Source organism: Pocillopora damicornis, chromosome 10, assembly GCF_964200805.1.
Source record: "Pocillopora damicornis chromosome 10, jaPocDami1.2, whole genome shotgun sequence".
Classification (NCBI taxonomy): domain Eukaryota; kingdom Metazoa; phylum Cnidaria; class Anthozoa; order Scleractinia; family Pocilloporidae; genus Pocillopora; species Pocillopora damicornis.
The window spans coordinates 5881075-5905540 of record NC_142679.1 but is presented as its reverse complement, the minus strand read 5'-3'; the positions used below and the strand labels follow the sequence as shown (position 1 = coordinate 5905540).

Sequence of the window (24466 nt, the reverse complement as noted above, 5' to 3'; positions counted from 1 at the left end):
ACAGGACATAATTTGCAGACTTAGCACGACCTTACACCTCTCGATGAATTGGTACAAACCTCTTCACGAAATGTTTGTCTCAAAAAGCTTGTAAATTTTTCTGAGTTTGAGATATTGCTGAAAATTCAGATCTGAAGCATTGCACAGATTGCTTTTCATTCAACTCTGCTCACAAAGCAATGCGCATCACTTGGTCAAAATTCGCACCATTCTCTTGAACAATCAGATGCCAACTTGAGACTTGAGTCACCCACGTTCTCCCGCGCTTTTAGTTGGTGTCCTTGCTGTTGTCTTCAGTTTGACCTTAACGTTGAGATTATTATAACGAATGTTTGTCCTCAAAAGCTTGTAACTCGTACACTCACAAGTTTATTGAATTTGAGATCTTTGCTTTAAATTCAGTCCGGTTATATGGTTTTCTCAGATTGCTTTTCATTTAACTCTGTGTACAAATAGCATTGCGCGTCGCTTGATTAAAACTCAGCCATCCTCTGGACCAGTCAGATGCCAATTTACGACTTAGTCACCCGCGTTTTCCCGTGCTTTTAGTGGGTTTCGTTTAGTTAGCCAGTTGCCAGTAGATCGGCTGTAATTTCCCTCTAGCTCTACGACAGTCGATCGAAAAGCGCCTCGAAACAAAATTCAGCTACAGCTCCTGTCGGCAACATCAACCTGAATAATCCACTACAAAACTCAGGCCAACCTCTATTAATGGAGCATTAAGCCACACAGGGAAGTTTGAGTTTGTGGAACAAAAGCTAAACTTTATTGACCTTTGGCGCAAGTATTATTCATTTGCCTGATTAATTGTCTCAGTTGTTTTCTTATTTTTTCTAATAAGACTATAGAATAAAATATGAACAAATTGAATTGACTCATAACTTTAAGACTTTGTAAGTTTGCAACAAACTTCCTACCAGTGTCAAAATGTACACCCCTTCTCGATCCAGACATGATCACGACTTTCCTGGTCATCAATTAAAATTTTTGTGTAAAAATGTGAACTAGGGAGCTTCTCATTATGGCTTCACCTAAAAACAAAGTTTTCTTTTCCTCTTTTTAAGGAAATACCATACCGTGAATTAAAAGAGCCTAAAGCTCTAAATCTATATTTTATTCCCAGAGGGGAAAAATGTTTCCTTAATTGTCAGAAAAGTTTCAAATTTAATTTGAATTGCAAATCAAACGTAAAGCAAATTGAGATATTTTTGCATACGTCCTCTCAGTGATATTAATATAGTTCCGGCGAGAACTTATGCATTATTTCCGGTTAAAAAGGGAATGCACCGCAAAGTTAGCGGAGCATCGCAATTTTGAATTATCTCACGGCATTGCCTGTCGACGTCCTTCCATCTGGAATGGATCATATAACTGAAATGAACCTTTCCAGGGGCGCTGAAAAGCTATAGCTGAACTCCGGAGGCCTAGTCTCGTCTCATGGCTAAGGGTTCTACAAAAGAAAGACGACATTTGAGGATAGTTAGCGTCGCCGAAAGATATCATCATACTAAATAGATTTCGGTTGACCCTAACTTTTTGCAAACCCAAAGTTGTGTCATTCTCCTTAAAAAGCATTTTCATTCAACTATAATCAACTGATTCGAACCCCAACCATCACAATTTTTTTTTCTTCAGTTTGCCATGATAGTTTTGGGGCTCTACAGCTATAACACGCACCAGCAATAAATTTAAGAGGAGTTTAATTTCCTGAACGGGGGTGAAGACTCAACCGAACTCTTCTATTTACAGGCATTGCCAGGGGGTTTATAAGTAAAGTATTATGAACATAATGCATTAAGAATGGAAGATTGGAATAAAATAGAAAATACGAATAACGTAGTACGAAATTCTAATTACATAAGAAATACAAGACACTAGACGAAAGGGCGATTTACCCGACGATTTTGGAATACGGCTGGCATAAGAACGTTACCTGCGATTACATTTTAACTCGAGCTCGCACCTTTTATTTGCATGATCCGCGCGAAAGTCAAACTTACATGAATAGCCGCGCGGACTGGGGCTAGGAGATCGGTTTCTACAACAGCTGTAGATATAAGTTCGATCGTATGCAAATGAATAGGAGATGAGATGTGCATGGTGCGAAACATAAACCAGTGACCTACGTACCTTTTATCATCTTCGTAAACGAACACCTCCAAGATGAGCACTGCCATTGGGAGTTTACGCATGTACTGTTTAAAATGAAGGTAAATGAAATCATATATCGAGACTATTGACCCCAGTAGCATGGTATCCAGTCGTTTCGTACCCACAGTCGTTTCATACCCAGTCGTGTCGCATCCAAATTCAGTCGATTAGGGCTCAGTCTGAGTTGATTCGTGCCCAAACCATTACTCTATTCTTAATCGTCCCAATATACATGCAGTTCTTCGAAATACCCTACACGCAAACGAGTGAGGTAAGAGTCAAGCGAGTGATACACGCAAAATTCTGCTGTGTTTTCATACGACCTCCTTAAGAAAAGAGGCAACTGAATTTTTGCCTAGTGAAAGGCGTAGGTGTGATACTTTAAATGGAACAGCCTTATTTTCACTACTGCGAAGACCGCTTTCATATTCATAGATGAATCAATTATTCATAGATGATTTTCAGTTATTCACAGTCGTTTATTTATCACTTCACGGGTTTATTTGGAATTAACATAATAACCAGCTCCCAATTGGCTTGTTAGCTTAGTTGGTAGAGCACTGCACCGGTATCGCAGAGGTCATGGGTTCATATCCCGTGTAGGCCTAAATTTTAATTTTTCAGGCCTTATTTTCACCGCTGCTCAAGTAATGTTCATTACTGCGAAAATCGATTTCATATTCATCTCGAAACAGTCTATTGTTTATGCATGCGACTTTCTTATCGATAAAAGTTTGTGTGTGGTTTTTTTCTCCTCGTTTTGGTTATCAATGATAATGTTTTTTGTCGTTTTTTTTGTTTATTCTATTCTTATTTTAACATACCTTACATGGACATACATACCGTATTAGTATTAGTATGGGTACGAAACGACTCAACTGACTTAGTACGAATCGACCACGCTGGGCACGAAGAGACTGAGTGCGATTCGACCGTAGTGCGGAACGACTGATAACCCTTAACTGACTTACGTCACTTTTATCACAACGTCTAGCAATATTCTGTGGCATAAAGAGTACATTTCAGTCAGAGACCAACTTACCACGACGTGCATCTGTCAGGTAGAACTATAAGTTCACCACGGAAGTATTTTTTTCCCTCAAAGTGACAAACTAGGTAATAACAAGAAAGCAATAAATCATATCACGTGTTGACTATTGTAGCGGGCGTACGTCGGTCCATCGGTAAGCATTATTTCTATCTCCTATCACCTATGTGTTAACTGCTGACTAAAACGAGCAGGATGCTCGGGCCATTTAGGGAGAAAATTAGCGCCCAAATCAGCGCTGCAATTGAAATAAAAGCACCAGTTTTAAGACTGGTCACGAATGCAGAGAACTTTAATCACAGAATAGAACCTTATTGTGTGACAAGACGCGTGAGGTAAATGGAAAAACGTTTTTTACTGACCTATCTCTAATCACAGTTTTACATGAGAAAGTAAAACGCACAGTAGCCAACCTTCTTGGTAGTCCTGTGGACACGCTGGACAGCATATCCCTTTTATCTTAAAAGGGTCATTACACCTTGGTGTAGGACAGCGCACTACGGAACAGCTGCCTGTGTTGGATTCTCCACAAATGCAGTGAGCACATTCACTTAATCTCCACATTTCACCCTTCTTGAAGACTCTTCTGGACAGTGGATCAACACACTGCGGTGACTCTGTGTGATATGAATAACTTTTATGAGGAAACTTTAGGGGAAAAAATGCTGTTGCCGTAGCGTGGTGTAACGTGACGTGGGTTGGCTTAAACGATTAGAGGGCAGAATATTTTTAAACGCAAAATTGCATAAAGTGAGGGCAGAATTATTTTTTACACAAAATTGGTTGTAGTTTGGTGGGATTGAAATCTCCCAGCGCAACTTACCGTTAAGTGGTTGCATATTTCGTTTAATGCCCTCTTCACATACCCAACCTCGAGACTTTTGACACTGGCTGAAACAAAAACAAGAATTTGCCGAATACTTTTGAAGTGGCACGTAGTTTTTATGCGGTTCACTCGACAAGGTATGTTAATATTGCGTGAGTCGAGGTTTTTTATCGCACGAAAATAGAAAGACAATGTTTTTGAAGTGACATGGACTCCGGATCGGCACGACACCTCACTCTCCACCTAGGAGTATGAATTAGTACCAGAGAAACTGTCGGGAGAACTCGACAGAGAGCTAAGGAGCACCTGTAATGGACAAGCCTCTCATTTGGAAGGAGTGAATTTAACACACTTCAAGTCACTTTGCGCTATAGAAATCGGAGATACGCACATGTACTCATGTTACCTGACCTTGTAAGTAGCATATTGATAATCCCTCAAGTTCTTGCTACTCAGTGGCGTTTCGTGAAATTGTGCAGACCTTTGACGCGTTCTGGCGCAATAAATTATTCGGCATATTGACATTGCGTTTCATTTTACCTAGATCAGGATGATTTCTTTCTGTTGTGGATCACTGAGTTAAGTAAAGAAGCTTAAAAAGCCGCAAACCCGCAGCAAGCCTTATGAATTTTATGAATTCTTTACTTACCAAATTGTCTTGCGGTCTTGTAACACAATGATTTCACTCTGAAAGAACGTCTTCCCATTGAAATGGCACACTAGGAAGAAAAATCCTCAGGCCATTTAGCTACTATTAACAAATGGCAAAAAGTAAATAGCAACCAGCTTAGCTAAGAAAAGTATCGGGCGGAGTGATACTTGTACCACCCAATGGTATATATTTTCAAGGGTCTTGAATCTTCAACAGAGTATGACATTTCATTTTTCAGTATCTTGAATAGAGTGTCTCTATGAATCGAGATCCTTGACTTGGGTTTGAACGTTGGTGGTGCGTGATCTACAATTTTTAAAACTATTCCTAAGTTGCAAGACATGGCTCCAAAAGGTCAACATGTCAGGATTTGAGCAATTTGAAGTCTCCGAGCAAGTATTGGTGAATTGAGTGTCGAGAGAAATCCAAGACTGCCATTAATTATTTTTTTTTATTTAGCTCTGTTATTGGTCTATAAAACCCGCATGCACCCTCTCGACCAATCAGATGCAAAAGTAAAATCAAACACGCCTTGGTTATCGTGAAACACTTGGGGTTCAAAAGCATGGGCGGTTCTTGTACCTCCCACTCCCCCCCCCCCCCCCCGCATCCACAAACTAAAGATCTCTTACTTGTGGTGGTATAAGTATAAAGTTCATTTGGTAGTCTTATCACAAATAACCAAGAGAATATAAACTGATGTTCTCTTTCAAATTACATAATGTTATTTTTAATTACCCTTTTTGGCGTCGCTGTCTAAGCAGAACTCGCAGCATCTTCCCTCGACTCGAACAGGGTCCTTGCAGCGTGGAACGTTACATTTTATCGACCAGCAGTATAACTGACCACTACTTTCACATTCACACGCTGTGCAAGTGAAATCTCCTCGGATCCAAATTTCTCCAGTTCGATAGGATTTCCTTGTGACCAGGTCATAACATCGGTCTTTGCCCACTGATATCAATTATAAAAAAAAATATGACAGTGTTTAATGGGTACAAAGTCTTAACGAAACACCAAGCGACTCTCGCTTTAACAAGATGTGGGGACTCTCACTTTAACAAGATGTGGGGACAGAACGCTGCGAGAAATCGATTATCAGTCTGCGTGTTATTTTGGATAATAATATCCGTAAATGAAAAAACTACTCAGTCCTTGAATGATTAGAGAAGGGTGCAGTTTTCATGTAACATGGGTGCAAATTTATAACACGACTGCAAATTTGGAACGCCAGTGCGATTAAATTAAAAATGTGCTCTTTCCAAGTCGATAGTTTAATGACTTTTAAATAATAATATTATGAAAGTTTATGTTTGACAAACGTAGTAATCTTTTTCAACCAATTAGTTGAATGAATGCTATCAAAATTTAATTGGTTTAATTTTTTGGCTCATGATTCCTCAGGTAATTTGGTATGAACAAGCACTTCTAGATTTTTCTTACTTCAAACTGCCTTCGCCCTACAGCCTTGTCCATTTTGGTTTGGTCTGAAAAACTCACTCTCACTTATCTTTACAAAATTCCACTCTAAATCATGTGATCACCTGTACTAATTTTTTTATCGACCTTTTCCATACGACAGAATCTGTCCCGGAAAAAAGTCGTTCAAATTAAAATTCGCATGATTTAAGGTGGAAGTGTGCAAAGAGTGCCGCAAACTTCGGTGCTTCAAAAATTGTATCTCAACACCTTCACTGGTTTTGCATAGAGTATAAAACCACAAGATAATGAAGGTGATCGCCTTACTCTTTTCACATCTGCTGATTTTAAGGTTCTCTGGTTTAAAATCTTCGCATTTCCACGTGTCTTCACCCGGTAGACATTGCAGTCCCCGGTCGCATCTTTCCTCATCCTTTTGGTATGGCTCTCTTTTGCACATTTCTCCGATTGACTTTAAACAAACGTAACAACAGCCACACTTATCTTTCACCACCCCTGTATTGCAGTTAAGTATCTCGGGGCATACTTCCCGAGGGTCGGGACAGTTTCCTGCGCTGTCACACCAGCAAGGACTACAGTCTGAGAGAACTGGAAGCGGACTCTGTGCTGTAGTGCACGACAGAAATACCACCAACAATGCCGATGCGAATGAATATAATTTTTCCATGGCAACGTGGATCTAAGAAGGATAAACTATTCAGTATTAAAATGGTGAAAGCCGCAAATCGCAGTCAAGTCCTTAACACACATGTGTGACGTTTTGACTGATGAGCACATGGCATGGTGTAATGGCGGAAGAAAGTAGTTTTTTCGGTGCAAAATCAGCACAGATACTGTGTATAAATATGCACACAGCGTTCGCGGTAGACCCACACTAAAAGATGTCGAGCGTTTTTGGAACGGGTTGGTCCGCGAACCTTATGAGAGATCTCTTTGTGAACGAACATTTATGAGTGAACCTTTCATCGAGAAACAAGCTATATCAACTGAGCCAGCTGATGTTAATTGAGAGAAGCACAAACGCAAATCTCATCGTTTCTTTCCAACAGAAAGCCGGAGTGAAAGTAAATACGAGTCTAGTTTAGTTAAAATTTTTCGCTATTTTCCCAAACCAACTCTTCTCTTTTATGATCATTTACAGCAAATATTTCAAAAATCGCCATTGTTATTAAGTCCTGCTACAGACGAACATCTCCCGAAGTCATTGACGTTGCATTTTGAGGAAGTAAGAAAGACGAGCAAATTATGCGCACGACACAAGTATGTGTAAGGTACGGTTACGATGTGAAGCTTCTAGAGATTTCAAACGAAAATTAAAAGGCTCATTCGACTCAGTAATTGAGGATCTCCTGTATAGACATCTTAAGGGAAAAATCGACTGGAACGCCAAATAGCCGTTTAGGATATCATAAGCTCAGTTTACAGACAAAAGTGTTTTTTTTCCCTTCAAGACTGTGGTAGCCCACAAACGCACTGATGTGCTAGTAGCTGGAAGTAAAAGCATAGCCCAGCGTGTTCCCATGACATTAAAATGATTACTATGCATGCCATCTGGATTGCACTTAATGCTTAATTAAACAAAACCGTGACATTTCTTAGTTACATTATATTGAAATCTTTCGCATCTTTAAACTGTACTTTTCTTCGTTACATTACATTGAAATCTTTCGCATCCTTAAACTGTACTTTTCTTCGTTGCATTACATTGAAATCTTTCGCATCCTTAAACTGGTACTTTTTGAAAAATCCGTCGATCAGACCGCTCATGCTCTCTGCAGTGAGCAGAAAAGTACTCTACCTTCCATTGCATGATCAGACAAAAATTAATACCAAAAGCCAAGATTAAATGAATATCAGAGAACAGCACCTTTCTTCATTAGTTGCATTAAGGAAAAATAAGAACGTGTATCTTTGAAATAAAAGCCCCATATTATTCCGCCAAAGGAAAAAAACGCTCGATATCAAACCACATGCCGCTCAGAATGCATCAAAACAAGCAAGCTATCAGATTCTTTTTTAATTATAACTCAAAGGACAAATAATCGTTTACAAGAACACATTTTCTAAATGAAAGAACCCAACGAATTCACCGAAGTACAAAAACATCTATGCCAGATTTTAACACGTAATTTTTTTTATACTATAAATTTTTGGGAGGAAGTTTTTTTTAAGCAAGAAATATGCGAACGATTATCAAAGCTCGCCGTTTTTCATTCCACCAAGGGAAATATAGAAACACTTTAAACATTGAGAATGCATTCTTATATCTCTAAAGTCCTAAGTAAAAGAAGAAGAGAAATGGAACCAAAATAACAAATATATTGTAAACAGATCTCCCCAAATAATGAAATGAAACTTTAAGTGTTGGAAATTCAATTCTCAGCCTTTTTTTTATGAGAGAAACTATTCAAGAATCTGTCAGTAGCAGCAAAACAATAGTTCGACCAACGAAGCTTTAGTTTGCATTCAGAACTTTGCTCATTATCTATGGACACTTTTACGGCGATAGATGTAAGTTCTGTGGTATATCCTCTCCCTTCGAAACTTAATCGGAAGGACACTAACCGAACAAAATGCTGAATGGCTCAATTCATTTTCATGCCAAGATGTTGAAGTCTGTACACCCCACAAGGCTGGTGCAGATCGCAGATTTCTTTTCTCATTTTCTTGCTGACGCTTTAGAAATTTGCTAGTTGTAATCTATCGACGCAAAGTCCATCCTCTTATCGTCCATTTCTATCCGATTATGCGATGATTAAGTGGTTAAAAAAGAACAACAACATGAAATACTCAAACGAAACGCTTTTTCTATGTTAAGCAGAGCTGAATTGAACCCACTTGATTACAGACAGCCTCACCTGATCAACGAACACGTTTAGATTTTCTTCATGGGACTTTTTCGTGAACTGAAATCGCTGACCAAATTCGCCTCCTCCTTTCTTTGGAGATGTGTCTGAGCTATGTTTTGTATATTTTACCACGGCTGTAACATTATATTGAATTGGTCAAGAGGTTAAAGCGGCTTTTTTTTAAGGAGAGAGTATTCTAAAAATCTATCTTCCACACGTCTGGAACACAAAGTATGCTCTAGAAGAAAACTCCTTTCAAATTGTAACCTTGTTTGTCACCACCTACCACATACGTAAATATAGGCATAAATATAGGTATCTTCTTATTGACAGTTAGTTCTCTCTTAATGACAGGAAGGAATCATTGAAAATGTGAAATTTGAAATTTTGATTGCTAAGCATGTTTCTCCAGATGGCATGTTATAATCCGACTGAAATAAGCAAATGGTGAACACCGTGAGATCTTATCAGTTCTGAGTTCGTTATATGATAAACAACATTATATGACAATGTGGAAGTATTCATGTGTGTGTGTGGCCTTCATAGAGTAACGTTTTTCCTCTTTAAAGATGCGTCTCGTCGACGAGATATAAAAGCTGTACTCTTATTTCTGAAAATTAATTCACTTTAACTTTACCTAACATGACTGAAGGTCTTGTCTTAAGGTCTGGTCTATCCGTGTTCAAGTTGTATCCCAATTATTTGTTAATGAGGAAATAAAAGCTCAGATGTTTTGTTTCAAGTTTCAAGTTTATAGTTATCTTGTCGAGAACATGCAGCAAAAAAAATTTTTAAAAAATTTTGTTCTTCAAAGATTTGGGTGTTGGAAATAGAAGCAGTTCTGAATACCTCTTCCGGAAATTAAACCACCTTTCGTAAATATATTTTAATCGTAAACCAGAGCTTCTTTGGGGGACAAACGTTGCAAGTTGAAACAGAAAAACACGATGGAAGGTTTCTATGTCTTGGGTAACTGTTTACCAAATTATTGCATGTACGCTAAAAAATGTTGTCCGACTTCGCTTGCTCCGACATAGCTCTCTTTCTCGTACATGTTATCATTTTGTACTCGTGCCGTTACAAAATTGACAAAATACGGATATATTCACGCCAGGAAACTGTCAATTAAATAAGCAATAAGACAAGTTAATGCGTAGAAATTATATGATCTGAAATACACAATTATATGGAGTTTAATTAAGAAACATTCAAGAATTTATAACATAGATTTTATAAGAAATAGGCAATGAATCTACGGCTCAAACCTAATGGTAAGAACTTACTTCTGTCACAGGTTTCCAGTGAACATTGACCTCTGACTTTCGTGTAACCCTTCAAGCTAGTTAGCAAACTGAATAACTACGTGTGCACTTGTAAAACACATGCAAAAACTGACCTGAAAAGTAATAAAGTTAATTAATGAAATTGATTACAAGCGATCAATAATTGATAATGTTTTGTCACGGTAACAGCACTTCATGGAGTATACCTTAGTTTTCCTGGCCTCGACAACATAATTACTTAAAACTAGAGAATTTTCCCTCAAGAGAGAGGCTAAGAAGGCTCATTTACATGCACATAGAAGGATGACAGTCATAAGCGTAAAATAGGATGTGATGTCTTTTTTATTGAGATAATTATGTGGATGAAAGTTAAGGCGCAAGCACGATTCTTTACCAAGAAAAGGGAGGTCTACCCGAGTATTTCAGCACTAGAAATTATTCCTTTCTCGAGAGAGACAACAAAGGAAGGGTCACTTGCAACCTGGTAACCTGGCAACCCTCATCCCTAGCCCATTCTTTGTCACGACCTCAAGTGTGGGGATTTTCAACCCCCAAGAAAAGTTGATTCCCTGTTGAATACGATATAGAAAAGTGTGATAAGGGTCTGGACCCCAGGGTGGAGCATTTCGTACAAACCTTGGATCAATATCAGTATCTGGGCAACTGCCCACCTACCCCTCCCCTAGACCAACATTAACCTTAACTTGTTGTCAATTGACTGTTGTTGAGTTAGGGGAGGGGTAGGTGGGCAGTTGCCCAGATACTGATATTGATCCCAAACCTTAACTTTGGTAACTCCCCCCCCCCCCCTCCCCACGCACACACTCTCTCTCACCAGGCTGGAAAACTTCCTATCATTATTGTTTTCTTCATCTGACACAGTCTGTGAATTTCTCAATCTGTTCATGGTAAACCTGGTTATTTCCCATAGTGAACTCTGCCATAATTTTTTTTCTGTGGTCGTGTGCAGAGAAGCATTCTAAGCGCTCATGCGAATCGAACCTCACGTGATGTAATGAGAACGCTTCTCTCACCGATAGAAGGAATGGTCTTTTCTATCATCATAATTGTTATCGTAATCTGTGTTCAACTCCACGTCAATATGTTCTTGACCCTGCGATTTTTTGTTTTTAAAGATTGTGGAGTCTTACTCAGTGGCTATTTTGTTATCATTTGACAAAAAAAATCAGAGTACAAAAAATACGCACGACCAAAAGACATACTTCATAGAATACCCAGTTTGAACGGAAACCAACTCTTTAACACATAATTAATCATATCTCTCCCAATTTGTTGAACAGTGACTCAATACAGCTTCTTTAGCAAAGTATGCACCGACATAGATGGCGTTCAAAGGATATATGATGAAAACGTGGCTCCAAACTTTTTTCCCTGTTTTGTTGGCACCTGCACTTTTCATTCATGAGTTTCCCAGTGATCAGTTTGGTTAATTGGATCGGTGATATCAGGTTTTTTCCATTCTCCCCCAAAAAAATCAGTGATTTGACTGACGTGACTGAACAAGGAAAAGTGTTCATGCACCTTGCGACCAGCAAGGACAGTTCTATTGTTTCTCAGATCAAAAGAAAAACTTAAAACATTATTAAATTAAATTTGGAGGATAACGGGTTCTAGCTTTTCATTCTCCCCCAAAAGATCAGCGATTTATTCCATTCGCCACAACGAGAAAAGTCAAGAAAGTCGTTGATACCGACAATATATAACAAAATATATATATATATATATGCTCACTAGTTTTTCTAGTTTGAGCACTCTGGCATGGCTTAGATGATCCCACATATGTGAGATCACTTGGGGTGGCTATATGGTCTTACCCCCATCCTAGCATCAGCACTGCACTGATGAGGCCCAGAAGGCCGAAACAGTACTGTCTGCAGTTAGTTATATATATATATATATATATATATATATATATATATATATATATATATATATATATATATAATATATAAAAAAACATTCATAGGCTGAATCGAGTGAAATAGGAATTCATCGCTTTTTTCAATCCCCATAGTCAGATTGGTAATCTGCGATGAAAAATCTGCTTTTTAATTCTGTACTTTAATACTATTTGCAAAAAATGATGAGACTTTTAGATCTTCTGGAACTTCAGAAATATAAAGCGCAATTAGCTCCCTAGTTTCTATGCCATTACCGCCAACAAGTAAGCAGTATGTGAAATATTTAGCTCAAGTTCTTAAAATCCGGAAATTACAATTGCTTACAAGCATTTTTAGGGTTTTTAAATTCCTGAATCAATAAAAGAGGCAGTTACGTTCGCATGTTCTTACAAAACTCGGATTGAAATTTCTGCTCGGGGAAAACGATTAATAAAGTCTTAAATCAAATACATAAATTTAGTTTTATGACACTAATGCGTGTACCAAAGAGTTTCTTATCCTTTGTTGTGCTTATGATCGACGATTAGGGTCTTACTTGGGACGAAAAATAAATAATTGTGAAGGACCGCAAAACGGAACGGGGGGGACGAACTGAGCATTTCTAACCCCACAGGGATTTTGTCAAAAACTCATTAAAGATAGCTTGGATCCCTAAACTCAGGTAAAGTTAGATAATTTAATGAAAAGATCACCTAGAGAGAGAGAGAAACAGCTCCCCTAACGAAATTTTCTACCCAGTGTTCATCAAAAGCTTGCCCTCAACCGGATTGCAGAACGACGTTTTCCCTCAATTCGTCCTCGAGGGAGCCACATAGCATATCCCGTGTTCACCTCTCCCCCCGGCCTTGACAGGATTGTGCCAAGTTTTAGATGTTACAATTATTTGAAAACAATTATTTTTAGTCTGCAAAGTCGTTAGAACTGCGTCGTCGTTAAATCAAAGTTGGCCGGCTTCGGACACTCAACACGAAGACAGAAACGTACAACATCCTCACGAAAACTCTTAAGACACGTATCCAGCTTTAGCTAAAAATAATAGGGCAAGAATTATAACTGACCTGCTTGCGGTCCACGTCTTTGCTAGGACTTCTCTTGGCCCCTTCTAAAAGATAGAAGATCCTCTTCTTGTCGATTCACAACGATCCAGTTTAAAGGAATATTACAGATTTCTCCTGTTATTTGTGATCCAGACCGTTTTCAATTGATCAAAACATATCATGCGGTGTAATATAATTCTCACAGGATGAAAGGATCTGATTAGAAGACAAGTAATAGATAAAATGTCTGGTTTCATTTGAGGGGGAGGACTCCGGAATTTTATCGTATTTGTTGGTGATTGTGGGGAGATATATTCACTGAATAATTAAGCGACTCTTTCATTCGAGTTTCTGCGGTATTCAAGGCGTTCACTTTAAAACATTCCGTATCTCATATAAAAGAACTCTTTATGAGTTGTGCATTGTTCTCATGGCAATTCCAGTAAGACAGAATTTCCTCCGCAAAGGTCGGGGGAAATGACCCGTGAAAAACATCCTGCAGATTGAGGTGTTTAAAAAGCTTTTACCGACTTTTAGAACAGCATGCGCATTTTATTGACAGTTATCCGTTGTATTTATTTTGAGTTTGTTGAGATAAAAATCATCTTATAGAATTCCAAAACCTCTCTGATAAGCTTAGTTATGTGTCTCACGTGAAATGAAGTCAAGGAGCTATAGATTACCGAAGAATTATCACAATGACACTCGCATCTTTTAAAAAGGAGTGGCGTTTAAAACCTAAATGGAATTTTTCTCGGGATCACAGACAATACCTTCCGAGATTCTGCGGGTAACACCGAACACTACAATGACTGCTACAATGAAGTCAATGAAGGCTCGTCCCATACACACTGTTGAGGATTTGCAGACGGGCAGCTTTCACAATGTTTCGTGAAATAATTGATCATTGTACTTATCATCCATTGGACGATTGCTTTTGGTTTTGCCTACAGCTATGAAGCGTTCGCTATTGTTAAAAGGTAGAGTTAAAGTCTGTTCTCGTGCCTAGTGGCTCGCCCACCCGGTTTCCATATAGTATGAAGCGACTAGGAGTATTACTACTTTCCCCTGGCTGGGGTGCTAGTCCATCGCAAGGTTAGCCCCCAGCATTTTAACAGGCTTCCCTGACAGTTCGCCAATTCTAGTCCTAGCCTGGATGGAGAGAGTCCCTGTGAGAGTGAAGTGTTTTGCCGAAGAACGCAACACAGTAATTCTCCTTACTGTCTGCCAAAATGATTCTCATTAACTAGCTTGGAGAATTTGGTATCGGATCAATTTGTAATCCCATAATTGATATTTTTCTTTATTCTCATCATTTGTCTGCATAATATTGTATAAATATATTAAGGAGAAATTCTGTCTTGGTCACTCACAAAAGTTAAAGGGTTAACTACCCTATAATCACTTCAAATTCCACGTATGATGTTCATATGCTACTACAGAAGTTATTTTCAAAGAGTGTCAGATTGAGAATAAAATTTCTTTAAACCAATTGGGTTTTATAGGGTTCGCTTTACTGCACTCCGTGATTGGTTCAGAAAACTCGTGCGACCCCCATAACCACTGCAGCAAGAAACCAATCATGACTATCCGCGTTTTCCCGCGCCCGTGATCGTTTACTTATATGAGTTTTCATCGGCTCCTAGCGACACTTTCCTCTCCTCTAATGGGCTGTTTTTGTTTGCATTTTGGTTTTGTTGTCACGACACCCATCGTTCATCATTCTTTCTGCTATTATTTTTATTACTTTATACGTTTTAGCTCCTTTTTACACCTGGGTAACTGAGTTGAGCAAATAAGTAATTTTTCGAGACTTGACGTTAAAGGCAATATGAAGGCGCCTCTTCATGTTTCTGCGAACGCAACTTGAAAAAATGTTTTGATTGATTCACAGCGGCGAGTGTTGCTAAAACCATATACGATTGTATTGTTTTCATTTCAGTTCTCTTCCTTGTTGCCACGACTCTATCCGGTGCGTCTTTTTCTTTGTCAGAAAGCGGCACATGTCCGTGACCTTTGTTTCGTTTAATAAATAGGCGTTGCCTCGTGTTGACAGATTTATTCGATGACAAGAATCGTGATTGACATTAATTCAATAGATTGATTTAAAAGCGTTAGATTATTATGTTTAAGTCAGTTTTTCAGCAGAATCGAAGTGAGAAAGAAGTTATTTTGTTATCGTTTTTCTGTCTCTAAATCCGCTTACCTGGAGAATCTGCTAACCCGTAAAGTGAGACTGTTGTAACGACCCGCCACAGAAGTAAGTTTATATTGAAGTTTTTGAATTTAGTTACAAGATAAAGACTTGATTTGCGTTTGTTCTAATTGCGAATTATAAATGTATTTCTTTTAGATCGAATAATTATTAAAGCTTGGCTTAATATTATACGGTTTGTGGTGGTCACTTGATCTAATCAGTTCCGAGTAAGGAAACAACCTTAACATGATAAATAGTTGTGGTTTCCAGTTTTGTCTGTATAAACACGAGTTCCAAAAAACACACTCAAGACATCCATGTATCAATCTTATACGGACTTATACCACAGACGTCCCTATGAAAAACTTGATAGTTGGCAAAAATCCGACAGAGCATTTCCTGTCACATGTTTACTTCAATTTAATTGCAAAGGGCTTTTTCATCCTCTTTAAGACAGCAATTGAGCAGGATTTTCGAGTTTCGTCAACGTAAATGTTAACAGCTTAGGCAGGTAATAATGATTCAAATTGCGACAACGGAATTCCTACGGCAAAAAAATTAAAAGTGTCAAGCAAAACTAAGAAGATAAGACATTTTTTCTGTTCCTGCGAAGGTAAGCGGAAGTGATATTAGCAAAAATTAACTTTTGGGGGTGGAATGACGCGAATACGAGGGTCTCTATGAAGTGATAACTTTCACTGCTAGCGATTAAAATATTGGCAAGTTAATGACTAACAGTTAATTCTTTCCAATGTTTTAAAAAGGAAAAGGTTTACGGTTAACTTTTTTTATGACTAACGGTTAAAATTTTTCAATTATTGTGCTGAAATATTTTTCCGTTTTAAGGCAACGGTTGATTATTGAGACCTTCGAAAACGCCCACATTCTAGAAGTTTTATAGAATTTCTTTAAAATTCTTGAATTGAGTTGACGGTAGCAGAGTAAAATACCATTTTACGTCTGATGCCGTAAACAGGAAATAGATATAAGCAGCCGAAAAAATTGTAGTTGTTAATTCCCTTATAAAACGGAGGTGGGTTCTCGGAAGGGCAGAATGACGGAAATGTCGCATTCGTTCGTAAATATGTCTGTTAATGACACAGCTACCTGGATGTCTGATCATTTCTAAGTTTAATTCAGAAACTTTAAGTTAGTTTGGCGTGAACCACCTTCCGGCGCTCGTTTTAGATCAAAATTCTTTCAAAAATTTAGTAAACATTACACCCTGAAGATGGAGAAAATATATTTAATAATCTTCCACCAGCAGAGCCAAATTTGAACTGAAATGGATTTCTCAGAATTCCGCACTCACGAAATTTGCGGAGGAAGTTCTCCAGAGGTAAGCGGCTTAAATATTTCCAGCAACATTTTGGTTTTTGTTTTTTATTTGTTGTATCGCTACCTGGTTTCAGAAAACAATAATAAAGATGATAATAAAGCTCATTACGTATTACGTAAGAGAGCTCAAGAGAATGTTTTCCCAGTAGGACAGACCAAGGCAGCTCGTTTCTGGAAAATTCCGGTGGCTACCGATCATGGAGAGGTGTCTTTTGTTTGCTGTGTTTTTCCTTCAAAATCGAGATATCGACATTTGTAAAAAATTCAAACGATGAAATATTTGGAACTGTGACGGAATGAATTGGTTTTAAAGCTAAGGGTCACTCCGCTCTTCTTAAGATTTAAATTTTAAAATTTGACCCCAGGCCCTTGGAGTTATCAGGAATTTCAAGAAAAAGGCCTTAGGCGGCTTTGTCAATGAGGAATAAACCATTTCTTCCTTCAGAATAAAAATTCTGAGCGAAGAGGCTGGAAATCACAGCAACTAATGACAACTACTTTTTGATTCAACAATTTTTATTGCCTCTGAAGCCTAAGCCGTACTGCTTGTCTTGTAAGCGGCTGATAGTTACAAATTGAACATCTATCTTCATACGTATATCTACATTTACCCAATATGCCCAATAAATATCATTTGACAGCATAAATAAAATATCCGGCTAAAATTTGTAAAACGATAATACGGTTCATATACTTTTACAAATTGGCTTCATTTGTGGCGTGTTAATGTTTATGGAATCGACTGAAGTTGTGAAAATTACTTCGAATCAGTCCAGCAGCTGCGATTCTGTGTCAAGAGAAAAAAGAAATCACATTTTAAGTTATACTTTCCAAAACATTTTAAAAATACAAACCTTGTTTATAAATTCTTACCCAAAAAAAAAAAATGAAAATACTTGAACTCGGTCAAATATATAGAATTCTTGATTTTTCTTTTTTTCATTCTCTTTAAAAATGACTCAATATCCTTTCAAAGTATGAGCTGTTCTTTAGAATGTCAAATATGCAGTCATTTCTTATTTTATGCCGGAAAGTCCGTGCAGTCATTTCTTAAATTTTGTCCGCAAAGTCCACTTTCCCAGTGGTTCAGCATGCGTGATTTCATACCTCAACGAAATATTTATTAATCGGGTTAGTCGTGGGCTGCGTTTTTTCAACAGCGATTTAAATTATTTGTAATTATATTTCATCTCAATCTAGAAAGATTTTAACACCTACAAAAATAATTAGCAATCCCCCACAAATGATTCCTAGCACGTTTTGGGTAGGTCCATATTAGCCCTTAATTATAGATTCAGAGAGTAACAAATTAGCCATTAAGTCAAGGATGAAATTTGACTGACTTACTTGATTGTTTCAAATTAATTCCACGTGAACCATTTTTTTGTTTCATCTTTCTATCACAACCTGGAAGTTGAGGGTCTTGGCTACACCACCACCAACGTCTAAATCTTCCAGCTGATCTCTCTGCGCGCCTGAGAAACGGCCTCTGCAATATCACATCTGCCAAACTGCAGCACAAACCGTAAAAGCACTCGGTTATTTGAAATACTGGTGCCTATTAACCTCAGTTTTCAGACTGAACTCTTAAATATTCGGAATCTTTGAATCTCTGTTTGGTACAAGAAGTGTACGAGAGACTTACACAACCGTAGTGAATTCTCACCTTCTTCTTGTAAGACCATCCTTAGAGTGTAACAGCCATGTATTTTCACGCTCTCTCGATGCAACTCCCAACAGAACGAAAAAAATGGCGACAAAGGTTACAAACATTATGACTCCTTTCATTTTGTGTCACTGTGACAACTTCGGTACAGCTCGTGTCAGGTCACACCGATTTCGACTGAAATAATGCAACGTCTGGCTCGGAGCAGCTTTTTATACCTTTTTTTACAGGTGGATTCCGCATGCATGATGATGTAAGCATTTTCTGATCATTACCGGTAAAGGCCATATAAGTATTATTTTGACTTCCGTCCAATCAATTTTACTTGTCACAACAATTCTGAGTGGTACAATTCTACGGGAAAAGTGAGCATTAATTTCACTGTGTTTAAAATAACTTCGACCGCCCCTGTTCCCTCTCTGCAAAAGGTCAATTATTGCATAGAACTGCAATATTGTCCAAACATGGCTATAACTTCCGACAGCTGAAAGGAAAATATTGTTGAGGACAAATTAGCGAACGAAAATTTTTCTAACGAATCAGCCTCTCGAGGGCAGGCGAAGAAGGAAATTGTGCTGCCAAGAGAGTCCAGAGTAAAAAAAACTGTTTTGCGTAAGAGGAAATAGAAAAAGAAAAAAACAAAGAAAATCTGCTTTCTTCAAAAAGTTGATTAGTGTGAGTATTTTGTTACTACAGCGTCGTTGATTGAAGGCAGGGGGTTCTAAGTTTGTCCAAAGCAGGTGGAATTTCATATAGGAATTAACTCATAAGACCTTTTTGTATAGAAGAAACCTTTAAGATAAATAGTCTACAGGCGTAGATGGACACAAACACCCCCCCCCCCCCCCCACGCACACACCCTCTCTCACCAGGCTGGAAAACTTCCTATCATTATTGTTTTCTTCATCTGACACAGTCTGTGAATTTCTCAATCTGTTCATAGTAAATCTGGTTATTTCCCATAGTGAACTCTGCCATAATTTTTTTTCTGTGGTCGTGTGCAGAGAAGCACTCCAAGCGCTCATGCGAATCGAACCTCACGTGATGTAATGAGAACGCTTCTCTCACCGATAGAAGGAATGGTCTTTTCTATCATCATAATTGTTATCGTAATCTGTGTTCAACTCCAGGTCAGTATGTTCTTGACCCTGCGATTTTTTGTTTTAAAGATTGTGGAGTCTTACTCAGTGGCTATTTTGTTATCATTTGACAAAAAAATCAGAGTACAAAAAATACGCAACACCAAAAGACATACTTCATAGAATACCCAGTTTGAACGGAAACCAACTCTTTAACACATAATTAATCATATCTCTCCCAATTTGTTGAACAGTGACTCAATACAGCTTCTTTAGCAAAGTATGCACCGACATAGATGGCGTTCAAAGGATATATGATGAAAACGTGGCTCCAAACTTTTTTCCCTATTTTGTTGGCACCTGCACTTTTCATTCATGAGTTTCCCAGTGATCAGTTTGGTTAATTGGATCGGTGATATCATCAAACGAATTTTCCTCAGTCTAATGGAGATACCCGTAGTTTTTAAACGAGTTCGAATTTTAATCAATGTGCGACCGTTCGAATAGATCATTCGGTAAAGTAAGCTCAGAATCAACATAATTTTACAATGATTTAAGGTGGCTGTAGCCTGGCAACACAGATAGCATGCTATCTTAAAAATCTCCACCCCATCCCTCACCCCCCCCCCGACACTTTAGGGGTGGGGGTGTTCGTGCACCTTGCGACCAGCGAGGACAGTTCTATTGATTCTCAGATCAAAAGAAAATCTTAAAAGAAAAACACAAGGAAACTTTATTAAATTTGAGTCGAAAGCGGCAATATTAGGAGGGACAATGGTTTTTTCCATTCTCCCCCAAAAAAATCAGTGATTTGACTGACGTGACTGAACAAGGAAAAGTGTTCATGCTCCTTGCGACCAGCAAGGACAGTTCTATTGTTTCTCAGATCAAAAGAAAAACTTAAATCATTTGAGTCGAAAGCGGCGACGTTAGGAAGGACAACGGGTTCTAGCTTTTCATTCTCCCCCAAAAGATCAGCGATTTGTTCCATTCGCCACAACGAGAAAAGTCTAGAAAGACGTTGATGCCGACAATATATAACAAAACACTCATCGGCTGAATCGAGTGAAATAGGAATTCATCGCTTTTTTCAATCCCCATAGTCAGATTGGTAATCTGCGATGAAAAATCTGCTTTTTAATTCTGTACTTTAATACTATTTGCAAAAAATGATGAGACTTTTAGATCTTCTGGAACTTCAGAAATATAAAGCGCAATTAGCTCCCTAGTTTCTATGCCATTACCGCCAACAAGTAAGCAGTATGTGAAATATTTAGCTCAAGTTCTTAAAATCCGGAAATTACACTTGCTTACAAGCATTTTTAGGGTTTTTAAATTCCTGAATCAATAAAAGAGGCAGTTACGTTCGCATGTTCTTACAAAACTCGGATTGAAATTTCTGCTCGGGGAAAACGATTAATAAAGTCTTAAATCAAATACATAAATTTAGTTTTATGACACTAATGCGTGTACCAAAGAGTTTCTTATCCTTTGTTGTGTTTATGATCGACAATTAGGGTCTTACTTGGGACGAAAAATAAATAATTGTGAAGGACCGCAAAACGGAACGGGGGGGACGAACTGAGCATTTCTAACCCCACAGGGATTTTGTCAAAAACTCATTAAAGATAGCTTGGATCCCTAAACTCAGGTAGAGTTAGATAATTTAATGAAAAGATCACCTAGAGAGAGAGAGAAACAGCTCCCCTAACGAAATTTTCTACCCAGTGTTCATCAAAAGCTTGCCCTCAACCGGATTGCAGAACGACGTTTTCCCTCAATTCGTCCTCGAGGGAGCCACATAGCATATCCCGCGTTCACCTCCCCCCCCCCCCCGGCCTTGACAGGATTGTGCCAAGTTTTAGATGTTACAATTATTTGAAAACAATTATTTTTAGTCTGCAAAGTCGTTAGAACTGCGTCGTCGTTAAATCAAAGTTGGCCGGCTTCGGACACTCAACACGAAGACAGAAACGTACAACATCCTCACGAAAACTCTTAAGACACGTATCCAGCTTTAGCTAAAAATAATAGGGCAAGAATTATAACTGACCTGCTTGCGGTCCACGTCTTTGCTAGGACTTCTCTTGGCCCCTTCTAAAAGATAGAAGATCCTCTTCTTGTCGATTCACAACGATCCAGTTTAAAGGAATATTACAGATTTCTCCTGTTATTTGTGATCCAGACCGTTTTCAATTGATCAAAACATATCATGCGGTGTAATATAATTCTCACAGGATGAAAGGATCTGATTAGAAGACAAGTAATAGATAAAATGTCTGGTTTCATTTGAGGGGGAGGACTCCGGAATTTTATCGTATTTGTTGGTGATTGTGGGGAGATATATTCACTGAATAATTAAGCGACTCTTTCATTCGAGTTTCTGCGGTATTCAAGGCGTTCACTTTAAAACATTCCGTATCTCATATAAAAGAACTCTTTATGAGTTGTGCATTGTTCTCATGGCAATTCCAGTAAGACAGAATTTCCTCCGCAAAGGTCGGGGGAAATGACCCGTGAAAAACATCCTGCAGATTGAGGTGTTTAAAAAGCTTTTACCGACTTTTAGAACAGCATGCGCATTTTATTGACAGTTATCCGTTGTATTTATTTTGAGTTTGTTGAGATAAAAATCATCTTATAGAATTCCAAAACCTCTCTGATAAGCTTAGTTATGTGTCTCACGTGAAATGAAGTCAAGGAGCTATAGATTACCGAAGAATTATCACAATGACACTCGCATCTTTTAAAAAGGAGTGGCGTTTAAAACCTAAATGGAATTTTTCTCGGGATCACAGACAATACCTTCCGAGATCCTGCGGGTAACACCGAACACTACAATGACTGCTACAATGAAGTCAATGAAGGCTCGTCCCATACACACTGTTGGAGAATTTGCAGACGGGCAGCTTTCACAATGTTTCGTGAAATAATTGATCATTGCACTTATCATCCATTGGACGAGTGCTTTTGGTTTTGCCGACAGCTATGAAGCGTCCGCTATTGTTAAAAGGTAGAGTTAAAGTCTGTTCTCGTGCCTAGTGGCCCGCCCACCCGGTTTCCATATAGTATGAAGCGACTAGGAGTATTACTACTTCCCCCTGGCTGGGGTGCTAGTCCATCGCAAGGTTATCCCCCAGCAATTTTAACAGGCTTTCCTGACAATTCGCCAATTCTAGTCCTAGCCTGGATGGAGAGAGCCACTGTGAGAGTGAAGTGTTTTGCCGAAGAACGCAACACAGTAATTCTCCTTACTGTCTGCCAAAATGATTCTCATTAACTAGCTTGGAGAATTTGGTATCGGATCAATTTGTAATCCCATAATTGATATTTTTCTTTATTCTCATCATTTGTCTGCATAATATTGTATAAATATATTAAGGAGAAATTCTGTCTTGGTCACTCACAAAAGTTAAAGGGTTAACTACCCTATAATCACTTCAAATTCCACGTATGATGTTCATATGCTACTACAGAAGTTATTTTCAAAGAGTGTCAGATTGAGAATAAAATTTCTTTAAACCAATTGGGTTTTATAGGGTTCGCTTTACTGCACTCCGTGATTGGTTCAGAAAACTCGTGCGACCCCCATAACCACTGCAGCAAGAAACCAATCATGACTATCCGCGTTTTCCCGCGCCCGTGATCGTTTACTTATATGAGTTTTCATCGGCTCCTAGCGACACTTTCCTCTCCTCTGATGGGCTGTTTTTGTTTGCATTTTGGTTTTGTTGTCACGACACCCATCGGAAAAAGCCGTCCCTTTGTTTGTAAGGCAATATTTAGCAATACTTGATTATGCGCGCAGTCAAGGTAAGCGGAAGTGATATTAGCAAAAATTAACTTTTGGGGGTGGAATGACGCGAATACGAGGGTCTCTATGAAGTGATAACTTTCACTGCTAGCGATTAAAATATCGGCAAGTTAATGACTAACAGTTAATTCTTTCCAATGTTTTAAAAAGGAAAAGGTTTACGGTTAACTTTTTTTATGACTAACGGTTAAAATTTTTCAATTATTGCGCTGAAATATTTTTCCGTTTTAAGGCAACGGTTGATTATTGAGACCTTCGAAAACGCCCACATTCTAGAAGTTTTATAGAATTTCTTTAAAATTCTTGAATTGAGTTGACGGTAGCAGAGTAAAATACCATTTTACGTCTGATGCCGTAAACAGGAAATAGATATAAGCAGCCGAAAAAATTGTAGTTGTTAATTCCCTTATAAAACGGAGGTGGGTTCTCGGAAGGGCAGAATGACGGAAATGTCGCGTTCGTTCGTAAATATGTCTGTTAATGACACAGCTACCTGGATCTCTGATCATTTCTAAGTTTAATTCAGAAACTTTAAGTTAGTTTGGCGTGAACCACCTTCCGGCGCTCGTTTTTGATCAAAATTATTTCAAAAATTTAGTAAACATTACACCCTGAAGATGGAGAAAATATATTTAATAATCTTCCACCAGCAGAGCCAAATTTGAACTGAAATGGATTTCTCAGAATTCCGACGCACTCACGAAATTTGCGGAGGAAGTTCTCCAGAGGTAAGCGGCTTAAATATTTCCAGCAACATTTTGGTTTTTGTTTTTTATTTGTTGTATCGCTACCTGGTTTCAGAAAACAATAATAAAGATGATAATAAAGCTCATTACGTATTACGTAAGAGAGCTCAAAAGAATGTTTTCCCAGTAGGACAGACCAAGGCAGCTCGTTTCTGGAAAATTCCGGTGGCTACCGATCATGGAGAGGTGTCTTTTGTTTGCTGTGTTTTTCCTTCAAAATCGAGATATCGACATTTGTAAAAAATTCAAACGATGAAATATTTGGAACTGTGACGGAATGAATTGGTTTTAAAGCTAAGGGTCACTCCGCTCTTCTTAAGATTTAAATTTTAAAATTTGACCCCAGGCCCTTGGAGTTATCAGGAATTTCAAGAAAAAGGCCTTAGGCGGCTTTGTCAATGAGGAATAAACCATTTCT

The 24466-nt window shown here is 38.3% G+C and overlaps 2 protein-coding genes across 6 annotated transcripts; both read right to left on the bottom strand.

Moving 5' to 3' along the window:
• Nucleotides 1–743: 743 nt before the first annotated feature.
• On the bottom strand, nucleotides 744–13453 carry LOC113674671 (cysteine-rich motor neuron 1 protein). Of its 4 annotated transcripts, none has more exons than XM_089184569.1 (10): nucleotides 13230–13453; nucleotides 10250–10362; nucleotides 6424–6810; nucleotides 5416–5631; nucleotides 4675–4744; nucleotides 4023–4090; nucleotides 3613–3816; nucleotides 3194–3263; nucleotides 2131–2195; nucleotides 744–1450 (listed from the first exon to the last, which is right to left on the bottom strand). In XM_089184569.1, exons 3-10 carry the CDS (start codon nucleotides 6782–6784, stop codon nucleotides 1425–1427), a joined length of 1080 nt encoding a protein of 359 aa, XP_089040695.1. In that variant the 5' UTR covers nucleotides 6785–6810; nucleotides 10250–10362; nucleotides 13230–13453; the 3' UTR covers nucleotides 744–1424. The 4 variants fall into 4 exon arrangements, with proteins under 4 accessions (XP_089040695.1, XP_089040693.1, XP_027046954.2 ...); XM_089184567.1 differs by having other exon boundaries at nucleotides 6424–6796; nucleotides 13230–13451; XM_027191153.2 differs by lacking the exon at nucleotides 10250–10362 and having other exon boundaries at nucleotides 6424–6796; nucleotides 13230–13448.
• A 3788-nt stretch (nucleotides 13454–17241) lies between these two features.
• On the bottom strand, nucleotides 17242–21728 carry LOC149038647 (uncharacterized). 2 transcript variants are annotated; one of them, XR_016180087.1, is made up of 3 exons: nucleotides 21542–21728; nucleotides 18091–18254; nucleotides 17242–17530 (listed from the first exon to the last, which is right to left on the bottom strand). XR_016180087.1 is itself a non-coding variant. In XM_089183673.1 (3 exons), exons 1-3 carry the CDS (start codon nucleotides 18529–18531, stop codon nucleotides 17511–17513), a joined length of 306 nt encoding a protein of 101 aa, XP_089039799.1. In that variant the 5' UTR covers nucleotides 18532–18652; the 3' UTR covers nucleotides 17242–17510. The 2 variants fall into 2 exon arrangements, 1 of the variants encoding a protein (XP_089039799.1); XM_089183673.1 differs by lacking the exon at nucleotides 21542–21728 and adding an exon at nucleotides 18410–18652.
• Nucleotides 21729–24466: the final 2738 nt, after the last annotated feature.